This window comes from Corvus kubaryi, unplaced genomic scaffold (assembly GCF_017639235.1).
Source record: "Corvus kubaryi isolate FWS band 111438036 unplaced genomic scaffold, C.kubaryi_AGA036_p1.0 137, whole genome shotgun sequence".
Lineage (NCBI taxonomy): Eukaryota > Metazoa > Chordata > Aves > Passeriformes > Corvidae > Corvus > Corvus kubaryi.
The window spans coordinates 9,181,383-9,206,896 of NW_024580671.1; the positions used below are offsets into that span (position 1 = coordinate 9,181,383).

Consider the following 25,514-nt stretch of genomic DNA (forward strand, 5'->3'; position numbering starts at 1 on the left):
AAATCTTGAACGGGGGTTTCAAAGTATGATCATCTTTCCTGTGGTTCAGGATTTCATCAGCATTTTAGCAACTTCTTAATGTACAGGAGAAGAGTACAAAGCCATGAAACAAGGCTGCCTTCTCTTCTGAAGGGCTGGAAGTAACCCCTCACTTTTGCTTTTTGGTTTTCCTTTCCTCCAGTGTGTGTTTTCTTCTCCCCTGCTTTCTCCATACACCTTCCAGCAGTCTCACTTTCTCCCCACTGTATTAATGCACATTTTACTGCCAAGTAATGTTTCCAGTCTATGGGTAGCTCTTTTTGGCATGTAGCAAATAGCTTTAGGAGGTTCACACAATCACCAAATTTATACAATGACATTTTCTCTTTTTCAAGCACTTTTATTAGGAAAAAAATATGAAAAAGGTTGTATAACAAATAACATCTCTGAAGTTGGTCATACTTTTTCAAGTTTAAACTGAAATCTGAAGGTTTGGGGTTTTTACCCCACACAAAGAGAATGCTTTGCCCAAGTAATGATTTTGCTGGGGTCTTTTGTTTTGTTTTGTTAATAACCAGAATGTCCATGCTCCGAAGTTTCTGCAAGTATCTACATGAAAACTTATGACTGAATTTCATATCCCAAAGGATCAAGATCCTGGTCCAGAAGTATCAGAGAAGATTCCCTCAGCTTCTGTAGAAGCTTTCGGAGTTCTTCTTTTGAAAATACCTAAGAATAAATAATAAAAACCCAAACATAATAAAGTTACATTTATTTGCAATGAATAACACTGATATAAAAAAGTAAGTGGTGGTTAATTAAGTTACTATTTTTCTGTTTGATTATTTATTTCTATTGAAGATAGTGTGATCATCAGGCATTTCAGAAGGACATTTAGTAAGGCACAGGAAGTTAGCAGCAGCATCCAAAACCTGAAGGTAGGCTCAAGATAGCTCTGTCTCACTTTGCGGTTGTGTTTCTCAGGCTTTTGGAGGCAAAGATGATTATGGGTAAACCAAATGCTCTAAAACAAAACCTGCTTATACAGTGTTTGCAATGTAATGGAAGTAAAGAAATCAATTACAATTCTACAGCTGAACTTAGAATCATAGAATCATTTAGGCTGGTAAAGAGACCTTCAAGATCCAGAAGTTAAAATTCAACAGCCCCCATCCAAAAACTAGTAACTGCAGTAATCAGAAGAACTGCTTGTCCTAACACTGGTCATCATCCTCAATGTTTCAAAGTTAACTCTTTGATTCCTTAAGTCATAACACAAGGAAACCTTTTACTACTGCAGTGAACGGGAAGCAATAAAGAAACGTACGGTGTTAAGGAACATATGGTGTCTTCCTCTCTATATAGAAGCTTTTTCCACAGCCAACCCACAGAGCTTTTAATGTAAGCTCGGCTGCCTGCAGCCCGCCCTAACTCACCGTGTACAGCTTGTGGCGCTCTGAGGCGACCATGTCAGCGAGGCGCAGGCACTCCTGGTGCTGCCCCGTGCTGTGGAGCACCGTGTGCAGCAAAAAGCACATCATTGGCAGACACAGCTTTCGCAGCAAGATCATCTGGTGTGTTCGCTCAGGGTCGTCCTCAGCATCCTTACCAGAGAAAAATAACATACTAGCGTTAAGAAAATCTAACAGGCAACTCAGCATAACCACATAATTAGTCCTGTCAGAGGCAGAAAACTGGCCTAAGCAGCCTGGAGTGGACTGTCAGACATGATCTGTATGGTAACTAAGGGGAGCAAGCTCTAAATGCTCACAGCAAGGCCAGAACCAATTAAACAGGAACACATCAAACTAAATGTCACAAAGATACAACTGCATCTGATCTGTGCTTTGTGGTCTGCATTGTGATACAAAAATTCATTTTACCTCTCTAACGTCAACCATCCATCCTCCATCAACAAATAGCAACACATTGTACATTTTCTCCTTAACATCAGCTGTAAGAGCATCCAAGAGGCCTTTCCAAATGCCATAATCCATCTGGCAAAGAAACAAAAAATAAACTACTGCAGAACAGGATAATTTCCAAGGCTATTTTAAAACAGACTGCAACAGACAACGCAGCTCCAATTCAAATTAGAGTCTTCAGCCAGTGGCTGAAACTTAAAAGCCTGCTGCTAACAGCTATTTCCATCTTTGCTTAATGCCCTGTCCAGAGAATCAGACAGGTTGTTCAGAAGCAAAGCCACTAGAGGAAGATAATTATAAACAACTTATTCTGCCATGCTTAGAAAACAAATGTTTGTATTAACTGAATATGGTATATTTGTACTGGCCAGACATGCAAAAAGAACTTCAGTCAAAACAAAACTGCAGCATCTTTTAGAAAACAAAAGGTGATCATACAAGAATAAAGAGTTAATAGCAAAATGAAGTGCTCAGATTTATTAATAACACTGACAACACATTATAATGAATATTTACTACTACATTACAATATTTCATGTAAAGCTCAGTCATTAAAAAAACAGAATTTATTGTGCAGTGGCCTTATTATTCTACTCTCTCATACTCTCTCAACCTATAAATAATTTACAGGAGTCCTTAAATAATATGAGATACCGTCTTCTACTCTGTTTCATTAAACTAGACTGTGTCTAAAGCAAGAATATAGAAGTTTACAGTCAATAAGATGGACTTCTACCTACCTCATACTTCTTTTCTTTATGTTCATGGGCCACTGTCTCAGTGAAACTTGCTTGGGGTAACAAAGAAGGCTTCTGTGGAGCTGAGTTCATGTGTTTGAACCATTCATTAAAGGTTTCGTGAGCTTCCTGGATTGCATTGGAAACAGTGTTTGGATATTTTTGATTCATCTAATAACCACAATGTCATTATACATACAGTTTTAATGCATCAAAGAATCAGACGTTAAATCAAATGGACAAAGCTTTCACCACCAAGACAAAGCCACCAGTATTTCTAAACAATAACTTGGAATATTGCATATTTGAAACTCACCAAATATGCACGAATACATAAATGTTCCCGGATAGCATTGTCATCCTCAGCTGGAAGCGGAGTATCCATTCCCTGTTCTTCCCACTGGTTATATATTTCTGCTATAGAGTCTTGGGGAATCTTCACAAACACATCTTTTGCAGCTTCATGTTTCTTGGATGCTATGAGAACGTGAACCGGGTATCAGAGCTTTGCAATTTCCATACCATATCTTCTTAAGTTGGCAAACCCATGCTTTTTAATAGACTAGATTCAAAGTTATATCAAATGTCGTGCCAAGAGTTAATGAGAACAAAGCCAACATTTAAAAATAAGTCTACAATATTTGTGAAGCTTAGTACCCAAGAACTTCCTCATGATTGCATTGCTTTGCTTAAGTGCTTCTGCCCTCTGTGCAGGATCGAATACGAGCCAGTCAATTACATCTATTTTCAGCTGATCCGCCTGTAAAAACCAACACAAAGACTCACCACCATTTCAAGCACACAGCTGATGCAACATACATTAAATCTGGTCAGGGAAATACACAAGTTTGGAAAGCATTACAACATAGTAACAAGGATTGCTTTTTTCAAAAGCTTATAAAATCTCTGCCACCTGGGGAAAAAAAAAAATTTCTAAGTGTTCCCAAGATATTCAGAGCATCACCTCTCAAAATTGTTTATGGATTATGATGCATTTTCCTCAAATTTTAACATGAATACACTGTACCAACATGTTTTATGGAGCTCTTGCTATAATCTTCAGGGGTGCCATCAGCCTGTAACCACAGCTTTCCAACTCTTGTGTTAGATAAACTACCTTTTTATCTTAGGGAGCTTAAACTTTGTACTGAACAGCAAAAACATTGCCACAAATTTGCAAATGACCAGTTGCTTTCTAAACACTATTTTGAATAGAGGCTATTAACATCACCTTGCTGTCCCTAAAGCACTGAGTTGGCTCCAATCAATGCTCAATAGCAGTGACAAGGAAACTGTCAGCAAAGGCAGTGTCTGCTGCAGCTAGAAATGCCACTTCAGCATCTTAAAAGGTACATCTGAGATCTAAAGTACTAATCCTCATAAATCATACTGGCTACAACAACATCCTACTCCCAGCTACAACATAGGGTGCTGCAGTCATTTCATGGGCCTTATCATCACTCAGTGTTTGTATACACGCATGGCTGCTGATAAGTACACACCCAAAGAGCAAGGAGAAGTAGAAACAGAGTTACAGATTAGTGCAATGTCCTCACTTGGTCACATGAAAAGCACATTTCCCTCACAGGCTTTTTCAAAGCAATTTTCACCACCGTTGGAAGAAAAATATGGCTCATACATGGTCAAAGACTCTGTAGTTGATTGCAAACTGGAGTAACTGCTCTGTGAAGCACTCACCTCTGTTGTGCCTGTGTCCAGCACGTGGTCATGGTGACTGAATTCCCCAGCATCCTTCTTGCGGATGTTTTCAACAACAGTTTTTGTTATGGTGGCAACGTCCAGACCTGGGTTAAAAGAGAACTGTGTAAGAACTACCATGAATTCAAACTTGACACAAATTGAATTTCAGACTCCTGTTGTTGATCTTATTGCTTACTGCTGGTGATTCTTATCAGTCTGTTCACATACACATTGCCAGAATAAATTATAAGCTTTTGTGCTTAAAAGCTTATAAAGTTTATAAGCTTTTGCAGGTATTCTACAAGAATGAAATTTGATATAACAGAGAACATCAAATATGAGAATAAGACAACCAATAAGTTTTTCAGTCTGTGCTGAAGATAGCATACAGATATATCTGCTAAGATCACTGATTCCTACAATTCTGACAGCAAGACTATGATTTGACAGGAATGTACCAGGAAAAGCTCAGAATAGTTCTTTTACAGATGCTTAAGCAGGATGTTTTATTTTTGAAACCTTAGCCCAGTTTAAAAGAAAATGACTTAAAAATGACTGAAGAGAAGTTAAGACACTGAAATCTGCAGGAAATCTATTTCTTTGAGTATTCTGAGTGGCACAGAGGTGTTGTCAAGCAATGGACAGTGTGCTGCTTCATTGTAATCCTAGGCTTCATTGTAATCCTTTCTAGTTTCATGTACAGGCCTGGAAGGAAGTTTACAATTAATGCAAGCAACCCACCATGAAATTTAAGATTCTCATAACCTTCCTAAATCCACAATAAGGGATGTATTTTTACAAGTAGTTATCTGAAATAATATGGTCATGTCAAGCTTCAGAACATGTATTTGAGACAGGCAGCTGGCATTTGCTTCCTCGTGTGTTTGGACATAACCCAGAAGCAGCGATATTTAGTTTAATCAATTCCAGGTTAATGAAAACACACCTAATATACCTACTTGAAGAAGTGATCAGCAAATTAATTTTATTTAACTGAAAAGTAGAGAGACACAGAAAGGAAAGAATACCGTATTCATAGCTAGGTTTTGGAGCAAATACTGAAAGACAAAATAACCCAGGATATAAAACGGTAATTGGACTATCAGGGTCTCTCACCCGCTTCTTTTGCTAATTCAAGGCAGTGGTGGCGTTGATCGCTCTCAGTGACATCTTCAAGAAATAAAGCATACTGAGCAACAGCAAGCTCTGGGGGCAGGTGGCTGACATAAAATGCTATTAAATCTGTGTGCTTCTCAGACACCAACCGCTGCACAGAAGGAAGCAAACATACAGAATGAGAAGCAAATATTTAAGAAGCAAATATATAGAAGATATCCACTAATATATAAATATATATATAATAGATATGCATACTGTATTCTTTAGTGTAAACACCTAAGTGCGTTTACACTTAAGTAAAAACATATACTAGGCAAACCCAAAATGTGTAACAAATTTCTGATTAATTTATTCTGACACAGGAAGATTCCGCTCAGCTTCTAAACAAGGATCAATAAAACTGTCTCTTATTTAAGAACTGCTGACAGATACTTTGCGTATTATGCAAGCTTCCATGTATCTCTTGAGAAGAAAGCTTTAGCTGCATCACAGCTCTTTTCATCCTGAAACCTTAGGTCTCCTTTTCTTCCTCCTTTACATATAAATTACATTAGAGAAAACAATCTATATTTCTGAAAGCTTACCTGAATGTACGTCTTTAGGACTTCAACAGAAACTTCCTCCTTATTGCAAACAAATACAAATTCAATTTTAAATCAGACAATGTGGAAAATAAAATAAAAGATACTTTACTGGCTATCACTATTAAAACAGACACAAGGTGATTTGCTTATTCCTGCTTCAGTAATCTACACAAACAGACTCAACTGGAAGAACTGTTTCTCTTGGAGCATGATTAAAAAAGTATGTCTTCTGTTTCAAAGCTTTAGTGTTCCAAGGATTTTCTTTTTCAGCAACTGGATAACAGTCTTTGGTCTAACCGAAATGTTACTTTTTACATGATTTTTAAAATTTTCCATTTTACCATATTTTTTTAATTAATAAACAAAATGTCAGGCACATAGATTACTACTGCAGTGTACTACGTGCCCTGTTTTATTATAGAAAATTATAATGTAATAGGGTATAAATATCATCTGACTCATCTGTAATAGCCTATGCTAAACAACCAGTATAGCCCGAGCACCTGAAACTGCTTTAGCCAAGACTCAAGCGTTTGTTGCTGTCAAGAATTATCATTTTAGTTTTATATGTGTAAACTGAAGACCTTCATTTAAGCATATACCTATATGAACTCTATACAATCAACAAATAATAAACATCATAAAAGCTTGCATATCTGCCTCTTCCCCCTGAAGTCTACTTAGGGTTGATCGAGTAATCATACAATAAATTCACCTACTCCAAAACTGTAAAGGTAGAATTAACAGTTAAATTCCCACAAGGGAATTCATGTAGGAAATTGCACCTTTTTTGTCCCCTCTGTCAAACATATGCTAATGGCTAGTTCTACTGCACTTTAGCATAAAGACCTACTCTATCTGGCTAAAAAATCAGTATGCAAACATACACACACACACGTTCCTCTTATTTAGCTAAATGTAAACTAACTTCAAAACAAATTTCCACAAGGGAATCAAGCAGTGATTGGAAGTCTGAATAAACAATAACTCAGAGCTGTATTTAAATCATCTAATGAAAACACGCATTTGTCTTTTGCCAAAAGAGGTTACATTCAAAAACTTATACATAAGGTCTTCTAAATTTTAAAACAGTAGAAAAGGAGAGCCCCAAATTACTTGTGATATTGTCAGAAACGAGTTAATTACAGCTATGTGACACATCTGCATATTTAGCATAAATAGGTCAGGTAGGTAGTAGGCTATACTTAGTTTATACTTGGAGATAACAAGAAAATTTCAGCTAGTACTGATTACCTCAAGCAAAAGCGTTCATGAGCTTACAGCAGCAATAGGCACAGTTCCAATAACTGTCTGTAAGAATAGGTTATATTCAAAACATCTTGGCTACCATGAATCAGCCTAACGCTGAAGTTTGATTCAAGACTTTCTCACCACAGGGCTTCTGAGTAGAATCCACCATCCTCAAACTCCAATTTTTAAGCTCAGCTGGGAGGGAGAAGGATGCTCCTTTCTCCCTTAGGCTCCAAGATCAACAAATACTCTATTTAAGCATGCAGCTTCCTCATCAGCCTGGTAGTAATTTACCATCACTCTATGTTGTCTATGTATTTGCACGCAGGCATTTCTACTTCAAAGACTGGCTACTGCTATGACAACAAATCTAGGACAAGTGAACTGACCTTAGTCTGCATACCCAAAGTGCGGAAAAAGAGAATAAGATGTGTCATGAAACGAAGCAGGTGTCCTGGGAGCACACTTCTGTCTTTGGAAAGCCACCTGCTGACTTCTTCCATCAAACCTATAACCACCAAGGAAATGTCTGCATTAGCCATAGCATGGAGAAAAAAAAAAACCCCTAAGAAATATTTCAAAATTATGCATTTATTCAATAAATGTAATTTAGCCTCCGAAGTCCAACAAAACAGAACAGCAATAATTTTGGAAAGATGTAGATGTTTGGCTTAAAAATGTACTGTATGTATTCTATCATTTCTCAGAAGTTATAGCTATAGTCTGGCATGTATCCCTGACATATTTACATGATTTCATTACTTCTTTGAAAACTATCTTGTAGGCCAAACTGTCCCTCCAGTTCTCGACTAGAGCATAGCTTTAACTCAGTTCTCCTACTGTGTGCTTCTAAAAATCCATTCATACAGAAGTTTCTGGAAAGGTCACTCAAAATAATGTAGTCAGTTGACCATAAAAAAAAAAAATCAGAGAGAAATGCTTACCATCCACATCTCCAAGTATAATGTATTTCTGAATCACATGATAGTGTTCTTGATTCTCCTCTATAACCCTCTGGAGACAAAAAAAGAAAATTCAAACTCTGAATGAATCTTCAAGCATAATGTATGAAGAAAACAAACTTATAAATAAAGCAAAGGCTCCTCAGGGGAAGAAAGCTATCCTATTTCAAAGGGCATAAAGAGCAAGAGAAAAAGCACTTGCTATCTCCATGTAAAATTACAAGAACATTGACAAACTGAAAGAAAGAACTGAAATATAGACCTGTACAGTTAATACTGTCATGGAAGACATCCAAAACTAAGGGCTTTTTGCTCTGAAGGGGAGAATAAACAATGATGTTACAGATAAGATTTACAAAATCACAGAAGAAGCAACAACGTGCATAAATCCTTAACGAAAAGGCCTGTGAAAGTTGCTTCAGGAAGAAATTCCACTGTCTCCCCACAGGAATGAATGCATTAATGCATGAAATGCAATCCAAACACACCTGTAAATTTGCTTTATGGTGTGGATTGAGCTATGTTGCAATGGCAAATGCAGCTGGGTGTATCTGTGGCTGATGGCATGTCTTTGTCTTAGCAATATGATAAATGCTATGTGTCCATTCCATCAAACAGAAGTGTAGTTTCAATTTAATCACTGCAAAATTAACCTGTAAGTTATATATCCCCATCTTACATGAACTGAGTATTTTGGGTACTAAAAGTAACAAAGAATTACAGTCTAAGCAAATATGCTTTTAAATTTAGAAAGGCTTGTTGTGAAATATGCACACAAACCTCCTATGAAGAAAATGGAATGTAATCGATCTTGAACATTTTATTGAACTATTAAATAGTTGATTTACTCTGTCTGCTTTGTATGTCTGACAACATTTCTGTCTTGGGGTGATTTTATGATAATACTGTATTTCCCTATTGTCTGTTTATGCCCAGAAATGGGTCCTGCAGCTTTAAGCTGGGTCCAGGAGAGGGGGAGAGAAGCCAGGCATATTCTTCAGCGCAGTTTGTGTTTGAGGACTCCCACACACTCCCCCACGTTCTCACCACTGCAGAGCTGAGGGAGCACCTTCCTGCTTTTAGCCAGCCTGTTAGCTGAGGCAAGAAATTTTCCCATACCAGCATACCAAAATCCTCCAGAACTACTACTTCTTCTTCTGGAACTGTTTGCCCTAGCTGTGATCTGAGAACCAGGTCATTGGACCCCGTCGACTTGCAGGGAGGCTGTGGGGACATGGCATCCTGGCCTTGGACATCGGAGCTGAGCCAGCTACAGAGGGAACTCTAAATCCACCAGCTTTCTCTTCATCAGGAAGGTTTATTACTTTAACAGTTACTCATTTTTCCTGTGCCCTGCCAGCACTTTGTTTGTTAAATAGTTTTTTTCACTTTCCTCCAAGAAACTCCTTTTGTATCAGCGGGGGAGGGAGTGCCGAAACCTAGCTTCTAGAGGGGATGTTCATTCCAGAGCATCTTCCTCCTAAATTTGTCTCAAACTGAGACTTTGTCAGTCATCTGTTTCTTTAGCACACCCAGCTAGTTTTGCAGATACAGGGCAACACAAAACCTGTATCACTTTCACTGTTAAGAGGTAGCAGCATATAGAAAAATCTATTCAAATTGAGAAGTCACACATCATAGAGGTAGAAAATAGGAAACAAATTAGTCACTGTGCATATTTGAGCATTTCATTAAATAGTGCAGTAAAAAGCAGAACCTTAATTAAAAATGGTAAGCAGTGAGGAGAAACACTGCGATTATTACGTACCCTTTTGTCTGTTGCCTGAAGTTCTTCAAAAACTTTTTCTGAAGTCCAGCTTCAAAGCAGGAAAGAAAAGACAAAAAATGTTGAATATTCCAGACAGATCATACAGGATGCTCTGTAGAGTGTAGGAGCATAATTTTACTTGAAACTTACTTTGTTTCTAAATAATCTCTAGGGAGCTCTTCCATCTCCTCTGCAGTTACTACTGAGGTTCGTATTTCCTGCTCAACTAGAGTGTCCACCATGACCCTGAAATACGCCCAAACAGTATCTTCCCAGGTATCACAAACTGGAAGAAGCTACATATCAAAAAAACAGAGCAAAAATTATCAAGAGATGAAGAAACATCAGAACCCAAACAGAGCAACTATAATTTTGGATTAGATTTTCAGGCACCAAAGCAGAGTAGTCGCCGCCTTAAACAGCAGCCTTTCCTTGAACGAAAATTCTATCATATCTTTAATTAAGACATGTCAGTACTACGAAGAGCATGTCTACTAAAGCAGCAATGTTTGGTACTGCTCTGTTTACTAGATCTTTAAAAGTACAGTAACCAGTAACTGCAATATTTCTGATGATATCATTGTCACGTATGAGAAAGGAATGCACAGCTACCGAACACTGCTTACCTAGGGGGTTTGACTTACCTGTTTGAGGTTTCCACTCAGGGCTGCATAAATTGCTCTTTCATATCTATTAAACTGCTCCTAAAATAAACAGTAAAAACAGCCAAACTTTTAATTGCGAAGCATTTAAGTTTTCTAGTCACTTCACATTTTATTAGAGATTAATTCATTGCAAAATATTCCATCTAAGAGATTCCAAGAAAAGCTGGAAAATCACAGGATACACAAGGAGTCAAAATAAGAATAGCAAGTGACTTTCTCTTCATTAGCATCCCCTTGTAACTTATCTGAAAAATTTACACTGACCTGGAAAGAAAGCAATGTTTTCTCTTTCCCATTCAATTAAGTCAAGATGAAAGTCAGTGTCAGTGGTTTTACTTTCAAACAGAAAAAAAAGGCAGATATTTCCTGAAAAAGTGGTGCTGATTACGTAGATTTCTCACAGTACATAAATATGGTATTTCAGAAGTCCTCTTAGAAACATTAATTGCAAATCCTCTAAGCAGCAAACACAGAGTGGGTATGTTAACTTAAAATCCCATTTCAGAGTTCAGAGAAGTTCAAATTTATGTACTAAAATAAAGCAAACCAGCATTATCTTACCTCTTCAGCCATGCGCCAACAACTTATTTTCCAAATGCACCTGTATGGATTGCCTTCAACAGGCTCCAGCTCTTTTCCTATGTGCAAAGAATAATTTAAAAAAAAAAAAAAAAAAAAAAAAAGGGGGAGGAAAGGAAAAAGAGAAAAAGTATTATAAAGAAAAAAGAATCCAGTAACAGGTAAAGCCTATTTTCTTTCCACTTTCCATAACCCAATTTCAATCCCTTTGGAACTCTTCCTAAAGCATTTTGATGCTTTTGACTGGACTGCAAAGTGGCTTTTCTGCTAGTTTGGTGAATTTGCATCTATAAGTTACAGTAATTTAAAAACTTGGCTGCTATCTAGCTTTTAAAAAAATAATTCTTTGGACTGTAATATATCTACAGTGTCTACATTTGGATAAAAAATGAAGTTAAGGGAAAAAAAATTTATATCTTAATCAAGGCTTCTTAAAAATGTCACTGCTTCAGTGCTGCCATTTTGCATGCATCTGCATGGGCATTCAAACCTTTGTAACAACAGGTTAGGTATGTAGACTCAAGAAAAGCTATGACAGTGGTGCGGCACAAAGATAAAATCGACAGGCTATCAGCATTTGAAAAGAAGGAAAGCATTAAGCCTTCCACACCCAGCTATAAACACTTGGACTTGTCCTTGCTAAATCCTGCCATGTGCTGAACACAGAGAAAAGTGAGGTACTGTGTTATAAATGGGGAACTGTGTGCAAGGAACCAAGGAGAAAGATAGTTTAACAATTTTCAAATATTTTAAAAGTATCTATTTTTCCTGCATTTACATTTGCTGAATTCAAGTCCTTGTACACCTTTCTGAAGCTGGATATATAGTCCAGTTTGAGTATGTAAGCAACAAAATGTGTGCTAGGTGGCATAAGTCAGATGTTAAGAAAATAAAGACCCAAGTATTATATGGAGGTGAAGAAGATCTGTACAGAACTTTGAGACATCTATTTCCTAATGATTATGTCTAAAAAAGAAAGTGGCTTTAGTATGTTTAGATGGATTCAATGAACTCATACCTTCAACTAAAATTTCATGTTAGTTTTTACATGTTCAACAGACACGGTAAAATATTTTAGATACCAAAAAAGGCTCATATGGTGAAAAGAAAGAGCTATTTCTCTTTGCCACAAACAGATACTATGAGATCTTAGAATTTTTATGTGAGTCTCAAATGCACTTTGGAGAAGATACCTCCATTTATGTTAGGATCATGATACAATTTCCAGCCTTCCAAAGTTGCAGCCCTCCAGGCCTGACCACATCGTTTGCATAAGCGCTGTGCCTGAAAAATAATGCATTTTCTCAGCAACACACTTCAAGGTAGGAAAACCTCCAGCTTCTTCTTTAATAATGTGAATATTATTAAAATAGTTAATTTATGCAGAGATTCTGCTATGTGAAAAATAAGCACAGAGGATCTTCAAACACCTCGAAGACTTCAAAGTAAATGTCATCAAATTTTTTTCACTGAAATTTTTAGTTTCTCAGTCAGTATTTACAGCAACATGAGAAATGTGCTACAGGCTCATCTTTGTTACCTAAACAGCTGTTATGCATCATTCTGGTAAGTTTAGTGTAAAGTGTAGTCCTTTTGCTTAGATGTTTAATCCATGTCTTTATGCAGTCATCTACTTTCCCAGTTCACTTAGCCTTCCCAACCCCAACTGAAGCTGCAAATTTGTACTCACATTGTCCTGCAGCAATATGCTCATGCTTGTGTTCCCATACCATCAGAAAATGAACTGATGTGCACCATATTGGAACAGAGTATGAGCGAGTAACCATATTCCTCAGTTAAGGTCTTCAGCACGAGAATCTCAAATCCCCTTTCCTCCCCATTACTCAAATGTCATTATATATACATGTTGGATAATCCACTGATGATTAGAGACACAATTAGGAAGCTTTTTAAAGCATTCTGTGTGTTTTTCTGGCAGTACTTAGTATCAAACCACAATAGTGAAAAAATATTGTCAAACAACCCAAACCCCCAAAACTACATTTTTTCCATAAAATCTATTGTACACCCAAAATTACTTAACTAAAAGCAAGTTTTGTTAAAATGCTAATTTGGCAGTCAGTATTGACACAACAAATTGAAAACTGAATCACTACAAGCCAAATTTAAACAGACGTTTTAGTATACAGCTTTTCACTGGCTTTAACAGTAAGATACTTATGCTTAATTAAAAGTTACACTACCTCATCTGTCATTCCCGCTCTGATGAGTGTGAAGAGATATTTCAACAACCTTGCATCGTCTTCTTGGTCCAAATCATCAAGTGGCAGTTTCTGTCGAATAGGAGCATCAGGATCCTGCAAAGAAAAAGTCATCACTCATCTACACAATGCCTATACGTCTCTTCCATTAACGTCCTTCCCTGTTTTATAATCTGGAGTCACTTTTTCCTGTTGGCACAACAATCTGTACAACCCATGTAATATTGAGCATGATACTTCTCTGTTTTTCCTCTCATTTCTTTTATTCCTCTTCTGTCACTGCCCCTATCAGAAGGACTCAAGGCAATTCATTTACTCCACTGCCTTGTTATTTCCCCCCAATTTCTCATCTTCCAGCTCTTCTCAGCCATTCCATCTATCTGCCTACCAGACTTTCTCCTCCTCCACCTTCTATCTGAGAAGGTTTTTCACAACAGCTACACTTGCTTCCATTTAATCCAAAGAGATTTTCTAAAGCCAATCAATACCTCAGATCACTCCCCAGTTGAATTAATCTTGTACGGGTGCTTTGCTGTCACTAAGGCAGCTCATCACCTTCTTCTAATGGACTTTCTTTCCTTGACTTCTCTCCTATTATTTCATTATAGAGCTCCCAAAGTATTGCATCAGGACTTGGTTTCATTGTACTAGTTACTGCATAAAGACAGCATTCCTTTATCTGCAAGGACACCCTAATACTTTTATAAGCTTTTCTGGTTAGGAACATGAGTTTGTTTCAGATGTAAAAAGGCATAATAAAGCCATTTACTTCACCAAATAGATCACAAGTACTTGTGAGGGGGGGTGGGAGTATGGAAGCAATCGCTGAAAGAAAACAAGTCCACAGTGATCCTGAAAATAATTTTTGAGGTGATCTGTCTCACAATTTCTGTACCAATTTTTAAGTACTACAACTACTTTTAAATAGCATAACTATGTAAGATTTGGTGAGAATCTGTGAGGACAGCATGTATACTCTTTCTAGCCCATTTTGAAGCCAAGCCTTATTTTTATATAATACTTACCAACTCTGTTACCAGAGGACGAGAACTTCCTATGTATGTACTTGACCGTCGCTGCATCAGAGTGTGCAGTGTGTTATCCCTGAAAGCAGTGAAATGTTTTACAGAAAAATGGCTTTTTTAGCAAGCACCTTTTAATAAGACAAATATTGAAAGATATATTTTGTTACATGGAATATGTTTACAGAACAGACAATTGCTTTGGTTGATATAGCAATGGACTCTGCTAGTATTGTGAAAACGCAGCATTTCACAACAAGTACAATAGTAGAATTAATGCACATATATTTGATTTTTTTCAAAAGCATCCGTTATTTCAATCATTCATGTATTCAACTATGAACTGATTTCTGCATAAGCAAATTTTCCCATTAGCATTCACTATAAAGTCAGTCTAGGATAGAACTTTAACTTAGAATAAACACATAATTCCAAAAGCCATTAAAAGCAGGTTTATTCTAGGCATCTAGCATGAAAGGTAGTCTTTGGTCCTTTCTGCCATAAAACCCATCAGTGATAATAAAGGTGACAATAATGGCTTCTGGTGAAGGGTCAATGACACGAAGTGATAAGAACTTAAACAGGCAAAAATTAAAGCCAGACAAAGATTAAATTAAGTTGGTTTGATGGTTTTCCCTTTCATCCTTGCCTCCCAAAAGGCACTAACTAATTTCTGAGATTTACTTCAGTGGATGGGTAAGAAATCTCAATTTTTACATGTATGAATTTAAAGAAAAGAAGTGAATGAAGTGAACAACTTAAAAAACTTCAAGAGTGATTCTGTGACTGTGAATCTTACACTTGATGGGAAAATGTGTATAATCAAAGAAAGTCTGAACTCACCAGTATACTGTTTTTGCATAAAACTCAATATTATCGGAGAAGTCCCCAATTTCATCCTTAGCAATGCTCTCTAGCCAATCTACCACCAGCTGGAATAAAATTAAATTGTGTTTTTAAAACAACCATGTAACAAATAGTACTTTTACTGCCTTCCTCTCATCTCTGGATCCACTCGTTATCTACGTGGCAACCAAAAAGCTGACAGATCCAGAAGACTATTCCACTTGCATTTTAAGTATCCAGTATGAATGTGGTTGGCACTTGATCTCTATTTCTCATTTGATACTGCAGTTTACTACAGTGCTACTTAACAGCTTATCAATCACCATCAACAGTAACGGATGCTGAAAATGGGAACAGCTCTCAGCCTTCCATCCTTTCCGAAACAGCCTGAAAACCCTTTCTGATCTTTAGCAACTAAAGAGCATCATTTTTATGCACACAATTAATACACACTTGAGTGGATATTAAAAAAAAAGTATTAGAAAAAAACCCAAAAGGTGCATAGAGCATTACTGTTATAAACATTTAATCTATTTTCATTCTCCTATTATAAACTTTCCATCATACCTGACTTTGTCGAACAAGTGAATCTTTCTGAAACAAGTTGTCTACAGTCGTTTTTTCACTAGCAGTTAAAACCTATTGAAGAAAAAGCTGATTATTACTTCATGGAAAACTACCACAAACCCAGAAATACCAAACCAAGCACATACTAATTCAGAAACCTGCTACAAGTTTGCTATGCTATCTCTCCCCTCCCTATTTTAAAAAAATAAATGCCTTATACATTGTTTTATTTGATCTTTTACATCCAGTTACACTAAAAACTGTAAAAATGAGACTTGGAATACAACTTACCAATATATGACCACAGAAAGATTCTACACAGTAGATTGATTCCTTGACTGCCTGCGTATTAGCCTAAACCCATTTGTTACTTTAAATTAAAAAGGTGACATTTTTCAAGGTCATACATGCATTTAACATTAAAAAGTGTGAAAAACAAACAAACAAAATACCAACCCCAGAGCCCTGATCCTGCTATCTGATCTCCTGCATTAATTTATCTTTCATTATACTTGCAATAAAAAGAGAACAGAAGATGCATTTTCCTAAAAAACACAGGTAGTGGGAAACTGGGTATTTTTGGCACAACAGTGTTTAACACTGACAACTTAGCAGTGGGAATCCTAGAGGAAGCTATTCAGTGACTGAGAAAAAAGATCTGCAATCATAAATTTTACAAAGGCAGAGTTACTTTACTTATTGTTTCGTGTTCCTAAGCATATTCTGGCAGCAAAGGCTGGAAGCACACTATTGACATAGCCAAGATGACTACAGCTTGAACAGGAATGATAAAAAATTTGGATTTCTCTTGAGATAAATTGGAATCAGGATTCCAAAGGCTAGACAGCCTGAGACTACATGTACTTCTTTTATGCAAAGCAAAATTATCTCTGACCTATGGAAACATCACAAATATTGATGCAGCTTTTAAAAATAAATATATAGTTATTTCTAGTGAATTTAGGGTTGTCTTGTGCAGAGCCAGGAGTAGGACTCAACGACCCTTATGCATCCCTTCCAACTCAGGATATTTGAAGAAATACAACAAAGAATAGTTTACAGTAATTTTCACACTAGCATTCTCTCTTTAGAACCGAATAGTTAGATTTACTCTTCACAATAGATGAAATAATTTATAACTGCATTGATAAAAATCAGTCTCATTTTTCACTTTTGAATTTTGAGTGGCTGCCACTTTGAGACTGTAAAATACAAGCATTTAACCTATATTTTGCTTATTTAGCTTCTTATATCACTTATAAAAAACCTCAGAGGAGTTCATGCTTACTGTGACATCAAATGCAGTTTCATCTTCCAGTGCAGACTGTATTCTGTCTCTAGAAATAAAAGTGCAAAATGTTACAAGATTAAAACAAAGCTGAGAAAATTTAGCAAAATGCCTAAGTAAAAATGCTTAAAAAAACTTTACAAAAATGTTCTTAGAAATACTAGAAGTTGCAAAGGTAATAAGAATAGTCCTATTTACAACTTTCATTTTTGTAAATAGATAATGAATAGACATATATATTAGAACCTAGTTCTATAAACATCTTATTAATAGGTACTTATTTTCTTAACTTCCTATTTATAAACTCATAAAAAATATATCCAAGAAAGTCATCTCACTACAAAAATGTAGTAGTGTGCTTTTCAAAGGAATTACCTATAAAGTGAGGACAGCAGTCTCCAAGTTACCATCTCCTGCTTGAGAAGCCACAAGACACTGGCAGTTTTGGAAAACTTCTGTTGTCCAGGAGTTGCCCGATAAACTATCTTCCCTAATATATTCACCTGATGGAAATAAATTTATACAGAGTTAATATAGCCCATAATTAATACAGAATTGATATGCCCAGTGTATTTTTTTTCCTAAGCCATTACAGCAATCTTTTCATTATCCTGAATGTTTCCAACAAATGGGCTTGATTACCATCTCTTCAAATAGGTAGACAATACTCCCTATCATAAATTTCCTGAATTAGTAATAAAAATAACATTAACATAAACTAGAAGATATAGACAAACAGACTGGCTTTGTTTTACAACACATTGTACAAACCCAGGATAAAACCAGCTTACATCGCACAATTGAAAAGCACCAAAAGACTGGTAGGGAGAGTATTACCGCAGGCCTGGTTCCTACGGTATATCACCATGTCCCGCAGCTATAGGGAGGAGGAGGAGGAGAAGATCCAGCAGGCAGGAATTGTGCAGCAAGATTGATTTATTTAATTATTTTACAAACTCTTTTATAGACTTTTTTCTTCATAGTCTAATTGGACAAAGGACCAGCCACCCCTTGGGGGTGATTGGCTAAAATCCTAAAACATCCATTGTCAAAATATTTTTCTGGTATACCATAAACAAGACTTTCCAAGGTTGCAGGTGGCTTGGTTGTTTACATTCCCTGCTACCTCTTCTGTGAGAGAGAAAAGTCTCTCACGGCCTTAGAAAATAACAAGAAAATCCTCGCTAACAGCATTTTTGTACCTACAGGGAGAGGGCAACCATTGTGGGGAAGCTCCCTTCCCCCCACCCACCCACCAAAACCACACCCACCACACAAACCCACTAACAAGCTGCCAAAATCCCCAACTTTTTTTCCTACATACATCAATATCAAACACAAAGTTAGCCCTGCTGGTATTTGTGGTAGCATTTATGCATTTATTCATGCCTGAAAGACACTTCCTTCTTTCTAGCTCTGTTAAATGAGGGAACCCAATCTGCTGATTACCACATAATTTACAGTAGCACCCCAAAGAAATTCTACTATCTTTTCCTTTATTTATTATAAAGAAAACTTAGACAATAAAGTCTTTTCCATTGGTAACTAGTTCTACAGCTCTTACTACTTCCAAAAAGAGCCCCAAACTCTTACATTTTAGGTGTACCCAATTTGTCAGGCATCAATACATTCATCCATTTTCAAATGGGAGGTGAACAACAGATTTGGAGAAAAGAAAGAGGTGTACCATCATGATGCAAGAGAGGAGCACTGTCTTCTGTTCCTTTCTGTTACCCCTCAGAAAACATGACGAGTTTACGGCTGCTAGGAATTACCAGGTAGAATCTCAGGGTACACCTGAGGGACTGCATGATAGCTCAGGGCTGCCCCTCCACCCCAAAACCCAGCAGCAGCATCCAAGCCACACCTTAGAGCAGCATCCTCCACTGTACTCTTGTACATCCTTGGTAACATACTGCCCTCGTTGCTTAAAACAAACACTCAGTTCTGCCCTGACCTTGTAGATGGTATCCATATTCTCAAACAGGGGTTCCATCATCTCATAAAACTTAAGTTCACATTTATTTTCCTTCTCTTGTCTGCACATAATGTGGTACAACCTCATTAAAGATCTCAGCATTTTCCAACTCAGCCCCCACAATAAAATTGCACAAAAGAGGGCTAGCAACCTTCTACCAAGAAGACATTTTCTTAACATAGACACAGGTAAGAAATCTCTTAGAAAACTTATCTGTACATCTCCCTTGTGATCAACACTTATTGACAGAAGAATCATAATTTCTTACTTTCAAACTATCAATCCTGCTAATCCTGAACTGTTAGTCAACAACCAGTCACATAAAGAACTCAAAAAGTGTCTAAAAGCAGACATCTTAAAGCTAATGCTGAGCCCTCTACTCCCAGCTTGTTAGCAATGTATCAGAAAGCTTAAAGCATCATAATTACAATGATTTCATTTATTTATATCTGAGAGAAATAAGTACATTTTAATCCATCTTATTAACATTAGCAAAAACATTTATACATCTGCTAATGTTTATTGCCACTTGACACTGTCAGTGGCATGGCAGCCAGATGACAATTTTATTATTCAGCAAACTACACCATGGGTATTGCTATGCCAAAGTAGTGTTTGAGGAAAGTGAGATGCTACTCAATGCTAGTGTTCAATGACTCGTAAGATGGAAAATTTAAAGTATGTGTGTTAAGCACTGTGACTTGGCAGCAATGCTGCTTTGGGAAGAGAATGTAAAATAAAGTAAATAAAAAAACAAGTAAACTACTTACCTGATTGTTACAAATATTTTCATACTCATCCACAAGACCAAAAATGGTAGTTGATGTATGCTTCAGGAAGGAATGCAGAAAGTCTGAGTACATGCTCATAGTAGCTAGGACAGATATAAGAAGAAACAGCCATATTAGTCAGGCACAACTCAGTAAAAAAATCCCCACCGGACTACAAAAACATCCTTCTGATGACAAGACATCTCATTTTTGCAAATTTAAATGATGATATGAACTATCTCACGAAGTCAGAAGAATTTATCAGCTAAGATAGTAAGATATACAGAAACTCTGAGCTGTGTCAGTTATACAACTTTTGGGGTTAAAATGCCACCTGCAAGAGTTTCAACAGCAAATTCCTTTGTGTATCTCCACAAAACTAATCCAGTTTGCGACCCACATCACTAGAGCATCCCATTTGTTCCATCAGAAAACGTTCCATAGAAAGCACCAACTCACAAAACTCCAATAAACTGGAACAGCGTAATTTTCTGAACTTTTTAAACTAGACTGCTTTTGACTGAGAAATATCGGCAAAATAATTCAGAAAATACACAAAAAAAGGAAACATGTATTTATACCCTGCAAATCAGAACTGGGGTCAATTGTTAGTAAAACTTCAGATTGTCTCACCAGCTTCCCCAGGATCATCCTCACGCAACAATACAGCACTCATAGTGACATCTTCTGTCATATTGGACATGTCTGCATTTACAAACATTCCTGTCTGCTGAGGTGAGAGTGCCATTGTCCAGCTACTTTCATCCAGCTAAAACCACAACAAGAACATAAAGGAAGTAAATTGTAATCTCAGACATTACAAGTCTAGCTATGCCTTTTTTCCTTCTATACGAATGGTATATAAACAGAGAATCCTAAAAAATTAATAGTGAAATAACTGCCTTTAGATAAAGTGCAGCTATGCCTTTAACGAACAGCTCTGAGAAGTTAAATTTTAATCTGGAAAAAGAAAACACCCATTTTTTTCTGAAAATAACTAAAACAGAAGCTAAAACAAATAGGAGTAAAACCATTTACTTTAGAACACGCATCACTTTTCATCTTAAAACAAATAAATCTCTCGAAACTTTCATATTCTATTATGCTATATGCTTGTCCTTCAAAGTAAAAGGATAATAAAATTGACTAAGCTGTAAACAGCTGTGAAAAGTTAAGCAAAATACCAAAAATATAAATCAACCATTAGGTGTCATCAACCTTCTTGGTGAACTGCTCAAAACCATTTGACAAATGCAGCAATATGCTTAAAATAATAGGAAGTATGAGAATATTAAAGGAGGAAATAAAGACATAACCTCTATTTTGTGGGGAGCATTTCAGAGGAGGTATTTGATAACATATCCGACAACAGAGCAGCAGAATGACCAAAAGAGGAGACTGACTGTACATATACTGCACTGACAGGACAGCTTCCTAGATGTGTTTCCATGCCAGCAATTGCCTTCTCAGCAGCAGTTAATACTATACAAAGACTTACAGATGTGCCATTGGCTGATTCTTTTTTCTGGATTCTTAAAATAATCCTACCCATACAAGTACAAAAACACAGAACCAGATAACATTGCACTAGTAGTCTCTTAAGCATATCTAAAAACTGTACACATATACCTGTTGTTCTCCCTTTTATGGCCCAGTTTCTACTCAAAGTATTCCTCTTGCCTCTGCCATTACTGCCCTTTAGCCAACCAGAACCCAATGCCATAGCCCTCCCACTGCAGAGCAAAAATACCACAGTTTCAGCACAATCACATTGAGTTGCTGTGGGAAGTACAAAAAGGGCCAATTTGTGTTCCTATCAACAAGCAAGCAAATTTCCACAAGCAAAAGTCCTTTATTCTGTCACCCACCTCTGAAAGCCTGTGTCTAGTCACAGGTTTCCCCTGCTAATCTAAACTGGATTCAAGGCAGAACACTAAACTCTAACCTAAAATGCAGTCCACTCACAAAACATTAGTTACAGGAGGCTCTAAAAGAGAGAAAAAGTTACCAATACTAAGAGCTCTGTATACATGCTGATCAACTAGGCCTCAGAAGCTGATAATTTATAAAGAAACAAATGACCTGTATCAAACTACAGAAACAACTAAAAAGGAGAATGAATTAAAATGCACATACAGAAAAGCTTCTTTTCAGTTAGCTTAAAAACAAATGGAGATAAGATACTTCAGACGTTCCTACTGATAATTTCTCCAATCAGTGTTTTTCCAAAGACATTGCAGTAGAAGATAATCAATGTCTCTAAGAAATCATCAGAAGAGCTTGTTCTTTGAAGTCTAAAGTTCAACACCCTAGGGAAGCCTAATACTGCAGAATGCTAAAATAAGAGAAAACCTGAAGTTTTAACTTGCTGACACAAAACAATTATCTTTGAAGAATTTGTAAACAAGCAAAGTCAGGATTTTTGTAGTCACAAGCCGATGTTATGAACACTAGCTTAACACACATGGTATATTTGGAAAGTCCTTAAAAACCTCTATTATTCCTCACTGCACCATCTCAAAGAACAACACAGTAATAAATAACACCATCAGTAAACAGCAACAGCAGTACTAGCAAGCTTGTAGCACCCACGGCTTGTCTTTGGAGCAAACAACAGAGAAACACTAAACTTTATGTTTCACAGGGATGAAAGAGAAAAAGATTCTCTAAGCATCTTACCATTGACAGATTGCCAAAAAGTCCAGAAGTTGGTAGAATCAGAGGAGATTTCCCTCCTGTTCCCAGGATAGCAGACATATCTGATGGCTTCATGGAGCTCCGATGTAATGCAGTACCTGAAAGAGAAAGAGGCTTTTCTGAAAAGAAAAAGTATTTAATATACTGTGCTCTATCCAGAAACTCCAAAAGAATTTTTTAACAGACTGAAATACTTATGAAGTGCAGAGAGAAGCCTGAAAGCAGGTTGTATATATACACCAAATAGGCAACATATCCTCAGTTACTAGAGGTCATTGTAAACACACACGAGCATAAAGAGCAGTACATCTCCACTCACTCTTTCTTGGAAATTGGTCCCCAAACCCTTAAAGCAAAAGGCAGCCCAAAGATGTGTTAACATCTTTTGAAAAGGTTGCTCAGGACCTTGTCCAGCTTTAGTTATGTCCAAGGATAGAGACTCCATAGACCATGTGGGCAACCAGTTCTAGCATTCAACCACCATTACAATAAAAAAGGGGGTGGTTTTTTGTGTTTAAACAGAGTTCCTTGTATATGTTGCTGTGCCTATTGCCTCTTGACTTTTCACTGGGCACTGAGAAAAACTCGGCTCTCTTTTTACTCCCTCCCATCAAGTATTCATATACATTTACAAGATCCCCCAACCTCTTTCCCAGGATAAACAATCCCAGCTCTTCTCAATCTTTCCTTGTATGTCAGACACTTAACCCACTAATCAACTTTGTGGGCCTTCACTGGATTACAGCACATCCATGTCCTTCTTATGGATTGTTATTAATTATTAAGTCCAAGCACATAAATCCTTTTACTAAATAGTAAGCAAGCACGCAGTCTTACCTGGCTGGTGAAGCAATGAATTAGGAGTTCGGGGGAGAAACTGGCTTTTGGGCGTCATGTTTCCAATAGCGTCATCCAGGGTTGTAAGAACTGGTTAATAAACAAGTTAAGAAACACTCTCCTAAACATACTTTTGGATCTATTCTAAATGACTGTGACTGCGTGGAAAGGAAAAATATTTTGCCATAACTCAGATGTTATGAAAATTACACATCTTGTCTTTCAAGTCCTGTTCATAAGCCTGAGTTAGGTCATAAAATGTTTCATCAGAACCTTAAAAGCTGGAGGGTTAAAAGGGACACCACAAAGTGAAGTTCAGAAATACAGAACACAACAGGCCTGGGACTCCTCACAACGGCTCAGATCGAAGAGAATCCTCCTGCCCCACAAGGAGCTGCTTTATGCTACATTAACCAAAACAAGAAAAGCTGAGTCTGGATGCATTTTCAAAAACGTTCTCGTTCTTGATTCCAGGTGGTCTGTTGCTCTATTGTCCTCCTTCCTGTCAGCAACCATGTTCAGTGCCCTAGGTATGGTTTACTAAGAAGTAGTTGTATAAAAGTTTCAGTAGCTTGTGTTATTAGTGTTCAGAAACATCTTGATTCTTAGGCACAATATCATCAGGGCAAATATCTCACTAGCTTTATTTTAAATGCAAAACCCAGAAGAACAAGCAAATGTACTGCATTCCTTTGCTATCATAACCATGAAAATACCATTATTTTACCTGTCAAACTACATGGGGGGTGGTTTCCTTATTGTAAAAAAGCAGCAGGGAAAATTTCTATGGAAATTTAAATCTGTGCACTACTCTTGCTGTTACAGTGGATGGAAAGTTAAGATACACTAGATCATCATAATACTCTCATACTACAATACCTACAAATAAGCATAAAACCATAAAATTAAGATATAATGAAGAAAACTTATTTTTCTTTTCCAAAAGCTCAGCAATGGAGCCAGCTATAGCTCATGTAGTTCTCTGGGTGGACAACCACCTGGAGTTCATAACCCAGGAAAATCAAAGCAGTATTAAAAATATACACACCTGGTGAACACAGCAGTTAAAGACAAAAATTCTTTACAGTAAAAGGATACTAGAAACCCTTTTCTGAGAGCCTTGCTTCCGTCCAGGTCTGGCCATCTCTGTGTCGTGGGGGGATGGCATGTCTTCAAAACCATTTCTATGAAACAGCAACACAGACAGAAAAGCAAGTGAATTCAAGCAGGACATCCAAGATCTTATCGTCGTGCCAAAGTAACTCCACAACCAGGAAACTTAAAAGTGTTAAGTCATCTCCAATCTTACTACTGATGTCCAGCTTCCTCTGTGGAAATGTGGCATTGCTTATTAGCTCAGGGAAACGAGCTTGCCTGAAACACCAGACTTTGTTCCTCCTACACCATAACTAACCTTCTATTATTAAAAAAAAAAAAAAAAAAGCTAGTAAAAGATGCAACAGTAGGAAATTCTATTCTGAACTGAAAAATTAAATTGAAAGAATGGCATGATTTCACTACATGATTTTTTCCGTCGGACAGACGCAATCACCGCAGATTGGGAAAGTTCGCGTGTCTTGCAAAGGGAAAGTACCCATTCCCAGTTACTCCGAGCAGAGGACCCGCTCCCGGTGGGCTGTGGAGGCAGCACGGCCTCAGCAGGCCTGGCAAAGGCCCGGCCCCGCGACCCCTGAGCAACTCACAGCTCCTGGTTAAGCCAAAGACATATTCAAGAAGCAACAGCCAGACTTAAAGCTCCCGGGAGACAAAAAAATCTCCGGTCCGCTCAGAAGCCGCTGCAGGCCCGCTGCGTTCCGCAGCCCGCACCGTGCGCACCCGCTCCCCGCCGCCGGGCACGGCTCACAGCAGGCGCGACCCCGGCTCGGGGGCTCCGGCCGCCGCCATCCCTCACCTGTCCATGGCGGCGGCCCCGGCCCAGGCTCAGCCTTCCCGCCGCCGCCAGCGCCGGCCCGCGGCCCGGAAGGACACGGGCGCCTTCCGCCCGCCCCGCCCATGC

At 37.6% G+C, this 25,514-nt stretch overlaps 1 protein-coding gene across 1 annotated transcript; it reads right to left on the bottom strand.

The window, feature by feature from the left end:
- Positions 1-358: 358 nt before the first annotated feature.
- NUP107 (nucleoporin 107) lies at positions 359-25,512 on the bottom strand. Its single transcript, XM_042017808.1, is given in 29 exon segments — positions 359-708; positions 1,416-1,583; positions 1,863-1,976; positions 2,645-2,770; positions 2,958-3,118; positions 3,299-3,401; positions 4,340-4,446; positions 5,459-5,609; positions 6,046-6,084; positions 7,686-7,804; positions 8,241-8,310; positions 10,027-10,075; positions 10,177-10,322; positions 10,671-10,730; positions 11,253-11,329; positions 12,464-12,554; positions 13,475-13,588; positions 14,518-14,596; positions 15,358-15,446; positions 15,928-15,999; positions 17,216-17,264; positions 17,591-17,718; positions 19,964-20,067; positions 20,597-20,732; positions 22,643-22,758; positions 23,498-23,587; positions 24,596-24,681; positions 25,410-25,428; positions 25,431-25,512. Coding segments are annotated over 29 exon segments (2,853 nt in total). The 3' UTR covers positions 359-600.
- Between the last annotated feature and the right edge of the window lie 2 nt (positions 25,513-25,514).